This window comes from Octodon degus, unplaced genomic scaffold (genome assembly GCF_000260255.1).
Source record: "Octodon degus isolate 3935 unplaced genomic scaffold, OctDeg1.0 scaffold00100, whole genome shotgun sequence".
Lineage (NCBI taxonomy): Eukaryota > Metazoa > Chordata > Mammalia > Rodentia > Octodontidae > Octodon > Octodon degus.
The window spans coordinates 8552248-8559697 of record NW_004524676.1 but is presented as its reverse complement, the minus strand read 5'-3'; the positions used below and the strand labels follow the sequence as shown (position 1 = coordinate 8559697).

At 43.5% G+C, this 7450-nt stretch overlaps 1 protein-coding gene and 1 pseudogene across 1 annotated transcript in view; both read right to left on the bottom strand.

Annotated features, from left to right (window-relative positions):
- Positions 1–6864, bottom strand: part of LOC111818720 (testis-expressed protein 49-like) — an 18858-nt gene extending 11994 nt beyond the window's left edge. The window contains exon 1 of the mRNA XM_023723568.1: positions 6786–6864. Within this exon, the coding sequence (XP_023579336.1) occupies positions 6786–6864 (79 nt within the window). The remainder of the gene's footprint in view (positions 1–6785) is intronic.
- On the bottom strand, positions 159–927 carry LOC101566859 (annotated as a pseudogene).
- Positions 6865–7450: the final 586 nt, after the last annotated feature.

Sequence of the window (7450 nt, the reverse complement as noted above, 5' to 3'; positions counted from 1 at the left end):
GAACCAGGGATTGAACTCAGGCCCTTGTGCTTGCCGGGGAAGCGCTTATTCCACTGAACCATCTCCCCGGCCCTGTTTTGTTTTTGTTTTTAAACTGGAAACTTTTATTTTCTATGAAGGCAACTGCCAGGCTCTGCCCCAGTAGGACTTGGGCTGAGTTAGGGCAGGGTCTTGCGGGCCTCCTTGGCTGTGATCTCCTGCGAGTAGAGGTCCGTGAAGAGTGCAGGCAGCCAGTAGTGCACCTCGCCAGCCGCCTGCAGGTCCAGCCAGGCCAGCCCCTCCTGGAGCAGGTGCTCCAGCACCTGGCGGGCATGCTCCCTCTCCCACTTGAGGCTGGCCTGGATCTCACTGTCACATACCCGTTTTTCTCTGCCAGCTGCAGCACCACCACGTGGTCCATGTTGAGCTTGGTGGGCACAGATTGGATGAGGTAGGTGCCACCCACTGGGATGATGCCAAAGCTTGTGCCCAGAGCCTTGAATTTCGTGATGGCCCTGATCAGGTCATCTTGGCTGACGTCCTGCAGAACCTGCCCCTCCCCTTTAGCACCTGGTGTAGCTGTTCCAGAGTTATCAGACCTCCACTGGGGTGCCGCAGTGCCAGGCACACCTCGATGATCTACACACCCAGCTCATAGTAGAAGTCGCCCACGCCCAGCATCTCCAGCCAGAAGCCTTTTCCAGAGGCCAGGGGGTCCACCCCAATGGTTGCACACATGTCCTGGAACTGCATGTGCAACTCAGGGTTCTTCCGGATCTCCTGCTTGTGCTTGCTGGCAAACTCTTCCAGGTTGGTCTTGAACATGTCCAGCTGCTTGGACATCTGGGTCAACTGATCCTTGGCTAGGACTGTTCCCCGCTCCTTATACTCAGCCTTGGCAAGCTTCTTCTTGGCAATGGCACCGGCGCCCACCTCGCGATGGTGCATCTCATCCTGGGGCCCGCGGCAGCCGGGGTTCCCGCCCCAGACTCGCCCCTGTTTTTTTTTTTTTTGAGACAGGGTATCACTATGCAATTCAGGCTGGCCTTGCGCTCACTTTTGTAGCACCCAGGCTGGTCTTGAACTCGCAGAGGTTCTCTTGGCTCAACATCCTGAGTGCCGAGGGTTCACTACATCTGGTGAGCACCAGAGTCAGAACCATCACCCCAGCATGGTTCCGGGGTGCACAGTGGGCACCTGAGGATCTGGGGACCAGACCGCATGGCATGTGGGGCCAGGGATTGCACTCCGGTCCTTTTGCTTGCCAGGTAGGTGCTTATGTCCCTGAGCTATCTCTCCAGCCCCTGGACTGAAGCCATTTGGATGGACAGAACTTGGAGGTCAGTGCATCTGTATGGCTCCAGAGCAGTCACTGGAGTGTATCTGGCAGGGAGGGGTCATTTCTCTCAAGAACTGGCAGAAACAAAACAAAAACACCACTGGAACAGCATAAGTTCTCTTCCCCACCACCCATCACCATCCATGCACCCATGAGGCTCCTAGCAGTGGGCAGGGTCCTAAGGACCTGGAATTGTGTTAAGGTGAGATCTCATCTACCCTAGGTTCTTCAGATAACAAGGTAAGGGAGCTGCTCCAGCAAAGGGCTAGATTAGAGGGAATTTAATTTTTTTTTAAATATTTATTTTTATTTATTACATTTATTTTTTGTGTGTGTGTGTGTGTGGCCAGCTCAGCCCACCAGGGGGCGGGGCTGGCTGGCATGTGGTGCTGGAGGATCGAACCGAGGTCCATGTGCTTTGCCAAGCTTGTTTCAAGTAGGTGCTTTAGACCACTGAGCCATCTCTCCAGCCCCGGGAATTTAATTTTTTAAAAAAATTATTTATTTATTTATTTATCTATTTGGTACAGGGTCTCCCTGTGCAGCTCCCACTCATGGTGATCCTGCTGCCTCAGCCTCCCCAGCACTGAGATTACAGGCATGCATTACCACGCCTGGTTTCAGGGCCTGCACAGAGCACTAAGTGTTCCAGGGCCAGCACAGCATGTAGTACTGGGGATCAAACTTGGGTCCTTGAGCTTGCCAGGCAGGCTCTTAGACCCCAGCCCCTGGTCATCTATTGTACAATTTTATGATAGGTCTTGGGCGTATGACATACATTACTTTATCTCCATAATAAAAGACATCATCTCCACTTACATCCAGGGGAACCGAGGCACTGTGAATTTGTTTAGCGTGAATTAGCCCCTTCAAACTGAACAATTTTGGTATCTTGTAAAGTGGAATTTCTGAAGTTGAGGGTAGACCACGTATACAGCCCACACTGTTTTCCTCCTTGGCTTTTCTAGTTTGGCTCAGGAGCAGTGGAGAAAGGAAAGGAGGAGGCAGTGATTGGCAGGATGCTTTATTACATGTGTTGACTCACCTCTGTGAGTTTTCCTTATGATTATAATAAGAAAATCTTGAGTGGGCTCCTATTAGTTAATGTTGATACACTCATACCTACTTGGGAGAATAAAACCTACCCTTCAAAGAAAAATTGTGAATAACTTAAAAATATGACAATAAGAGTGTTAGAAATGAAAAGGGTGAATATTAATAGACTCATTTTTATAGTTGCTGTTAAAGGCTCCTCTCAGGAGCCAGGTAGGATTTGAACATGGGAACAGGTTGCCTTGCTAGAGACAGTGAACACCAAAGTCAAGTGTCTTTAAAGAATGTACAGTGGTGCCTTAGTCTTCCAAAGTGCTGGGACTCCAAGTGTGTGCCTCACCATTGCTGGTTTATATGTGTCAATTCTTTTTTCATTTTTATTTATTTTGCAGATCTGGGGATCGAACGTTTTCATTTTTCTTGTGAGTCGGATCTTGCTATTTATACCACCTTGGCTTTGAGCTCTGTGCCCCAGGCCAACCTTGACCTTGCTGCACTCACGCTCCACCTTCCCCAGCGCTGGGGTTCCAGGTGCGCACTACCATGCCTGACTCATACATCAATTCTTATGCCAGTACCACACTGTCTTATTATATATTTGTAGGATAGTTTAAACTGAGAACTCCATTTCTTCATTATTACCGAGGCTATTCTTCCTTCCTTGCATTTCCATCTGAATTTTAGGACAGCTTGTCAGTTTTGCCACATCCCATTATCTTTGGGTGATATTTCAAGAAAGGCTAAACCCTAATTGTGTCTGGAGAGGCACCTGCTGTTCTCCTCTGCTGTGCCTCCTGACACACGGAGTGAGTTTGGTAAATACTTAGGAGTCTCCCTCTTGGTCCAGAACAAGGAAGTTTTTATTAATAATTAAGATGACCCAATTTCTTGATGTATTAAAGAACATTAAATATGAACATCTCAAAATTACATATAGCAGACATTCTTCTAAAATGTTTGCTTTTACTAGGCTTGCAGGATTAGGGTGTGATCTTCACGTCTTCAGAAGACATTTGAAGAGTGCCTTCGGCATGCCCACTGCAGGTGAGAGCTAGGTAGCACACCTGCATATTCTGGTCCCACAGGTGCACCGCATGCTTACCTAAGTCTGCTGTCACTTTTTTTCTTTCCAAACAACTTATCCTGGTTTTACTTTATGACTACAAATTTGTAACTTTGTGAAATATTATTTAAACTAATATGTATGAAACAAGATCATTGGTTCTTATAAAAACTAAGTTGAATATTTTGGAAAATTCAATAAAGATGGGTCATTTAAACACTGATATAAACTTTGAGTCATAGAGGATTGTAGTTAGAAAATCAACACTTTGCAACTATCATGAAAACAACTGACTCATACAGAACTCCTAAAGGATGCTAAAACTAGTGAGTTAAAGTTTGATGAAGAATCTGATATTTGCAGCCAAGCCTGGTGGCACATGCCTGTAATCCCAACATTTGAGAGGCCGATGCTGGAGAAGCACCACCATTCTGAGACCAGTTTGGGTTACCTGGTGAGTTCAAGGTCAGCCTGGACTATGTAATGAGACCCTGTCATGAAACAAAACAAAATGAAATATTTATATATCTTTTCAAAGTATATCTCAGAAATAATTATTAATTTTTTATGTATTTGGTACAAGGTCTCACTAAGCGCTCTGACTCATAGTGATCCTCCTGTTTTCAGCCTCCCCAGTGCTGGGATTAGAGGCGTGCACCATCACACCCACCTGTTCCTGGTGGCAGGCTCAGCATGCCTGGGTGGGGCTGGCACAGCACATGGTGCCAGGGATCAAAACCTGGTCCTTGTGCTTGCCTAAGCAGGTGCTTAGTCTGCTGAACTATCTCACCGGCCCAGAAAAAATAATAATAATTTTTTTTTTTTTTTTTGGCAGAACCAGGGATTGAACTCAGGCCCTTGTGCTTGCCAGGCAAGCACTTATTCTACTTTTTGGTGGTACCAGGCAGAAATAATTATTAAATACAAAAGGAAAATGTTAACTTGACTGTGAAGAAAAGTAGCATACTAACTTAAATGGTCAAAGTTAACATCACCAGTAATGGGCTAAAAATAACATCACAATGAGCCTCTTCCTATGGCAGCTTGGGGATATAATGCCACTTACCCCAAAAATGCTTAACCAGCCACCCAGGAACAACATTAGGCAACCTGAAATTAAGGGATGTTCTACAAAACATCTTGACTACTGTATGATTACAAAAATGTCAGCATCACGAAACAAAGGTAGCGGAATTGTTTCAAATTAAAGGAGGGTAAAGACTTACAGTCATTAAATGCAACCCTTGATCCTGGAAGGAAATTTTTTGATGCAAAGAATATTAAGGGAACAGTTGGCAAAATCAGAACATGTATTATACATAACTAGATATTAATATTTTTTCAATATTAAAATTTGCTAAATTAATTCCTGTACTGTGGGTTGTTCTTAGGAAATGCAAATGGAAATATTTAGGAATAAAAGGATGTGATATGACCAAATGATTTTCAGCTAAGGAAAAATAGATATTAGATAAATAGATAAGAGACAAACAAAGAAATAATTGTATAACACTAACAACTGGTTATTATGGGCAAAGGGTATAGTGAATTTCCTTGTGTTAGTCTTAAAATTTTTCTGTAATTCTGAAATTACATCATCAATAAGCCTTTTAAAAATGGTGGGCTAACCATATTTACTTCCTATCCTGGTTACTTTTCTCTCATTGCTGGGACAAAATACCTGACAATCAAAATTAAGGAAGGAAAAGCTTATTTATTTATGTTTATGTATGTAGTACAAGATCTACAGGGTCTCCTACACAGATTGGACTCGTAGTGATCCTCCCGTTTTCAGCTTCCGAAGTGCTGGGAGTACAGGCATGTGCCACGATGCCCAGTCTTAATCGCTGTCTCAGCACGTCCCAGGGGAAAAGCCAGCACAGCACGCTGGGGCTGGAATCCCCAGTCCCTGCATCTATCTAAGCAGGCGCTTTTATCCACTGTGCTATCTGGCTGGCTGGAAGGCACAGTGCCACATGGCAGAAGGCAGCAGCTCATGGAGCGGGGAAACAGCAAAGACCAAAAGGAGGAGCTGCAGCTGAAGCTGCTGGCTATCCTCTCTCCTCCTTACATTTATATGCAGATTATCTGCCCCAGGGCGAGTGTAGCACTCATAATCCCAGCATTGGATCATGAATTAATCACAAACTCTAGAAGCAGTCCCATGACTGCATGAAACTTTGGGAGGACACCTAGACATAAACAATAACATTTCCTTCGCCTCCAATTTGCTAAAATGATGAAATTGTAACAATAGCATGAACCTTCAAGGGCAGAGGATACAATAGCGGAGATATTTTAGTAGAAATATCTTTTGGAGGGGCTGGAGAGATGGCTCAGTGGTCTAAAGCTCCTACTTGAAACAAGCTTGGCAAAGCACAGGGACCGCGGTTCGATCCCCAGCACCACATGCCAGCCAGCCCCGCCCCCTGGTGGGCTGAGCTGGCCACACACACACACACACACACACACACACACACACACACTAAATAAATGTGATAAATAAAAATAAATAAATATAAAAAAGCAATATCTTTTGGAAAATGGAAAATGGATTATAAGCATGACAACTAATCTGACAAATACAGGTTTTACCTGCTATCTATAGTGGAAGATATCTAGAATTAAGCTAATTCATATAAGTGACTCAGAATGTAGCAGGTACTACAGAAGATAGGCGTGAGGAACAGGCCAGAGAAAGGTGGTTACTGAAGATGTGTCTACAGGACATCTGGAACAATGAGACAAACGAGACCGCTCTATAAGGAAATGAAAATTTTTTCTGTTGGAACTGAACCTTAGACAGGATTTACTGGAGGGCTGGCATGTGGTACTAGACTGACAAGGTGATAATTAAATGAAGAGTCAAGATTTGTAGAACTGAGACTCTCCTGTCCTGGCGTTTGAGGCTAGCCTGTGCTACATAGTAAGATCCTGTCTGAAAAAAAAATTAAATAGGTAAATTAATTAAATGACAGAAGAGTGAAGCGAATGACAATTATTGTACTTATTTCATAATTTTAAATAGAGCAATTTTTTGTGTATTTGGCTGTTACAGGGTCTCACTACACAGATCAGACTCATAGTGATCCTCCTGTTTTCAGCCTCCCCAGCTCTGGGATTACTAGTGTACGCCACTATGTCCCTGGAGGTGGGGCTGGCTCACATGTGGTGCCGGGGATCGAACTGTGGTCTGTGCGCTTCCCCAGGCTTGACTAGGCAGGCACTTTAGTCCACTGAGCTATCTCAATGGCCCCAAAGAGCAATGCTGGATCTTGGTGGCGGAATCTCTAACCTATGGAAGGAAAGGAAATGGCCAGTAAGTGGCTAAGAAAAGTATATTCCCCTTACTTGTTTCTCCAGTTGCATCCTTCTTTTTGTTCCGAAAGGAATTTTGATATCCCAATAGATATAAGTTGAAGAAGGCCATCTCAGCTTCTTCTGATCACCTTCTGGAATGTCAAGGCTGCAGTGTTTGGTAACCATGGTAACGTCCTGAACAATTAATGTTACCAACACTGCCTTTATCTAATGAGGATTTATGGGTTCATAATGGGAATGGGCTAAATGATTTCAAGAAATGGAAGAAGGAAGTGTCAGTAATCTTTTTCTTCACCTATTCTCATACTGTAAGCTTCTGAAAGCACTGAAAAGAACAAACACTAACTTGGGCTCAAATATCAGTTTTGCTATATTCCAGGTGTCTGCGTAGATGAACTCTGATTTTAGTTTTTTACTTTAAAAATGATAATGATAATATCCCCTAGTTGTAAGAATTAAATAATATTTGAAAATTTTCTCCATGGTGTTTAGCATGTAATGGAATCGGAAGGATGATCTTTCCAGTGACTATTTCATCAGCAGTCAGTGCTGACTTTTGAGGGTTTGTTAAATTTCATTAATTTTGGGAGTTAGTTGTTTAGTCATTAAAAACTAAATTATCAAAACTTAAAAATGATCATTATATTAAGAACAAAGGCAATTATATTAAAATACTAAAAACTTATTTCTAAAAA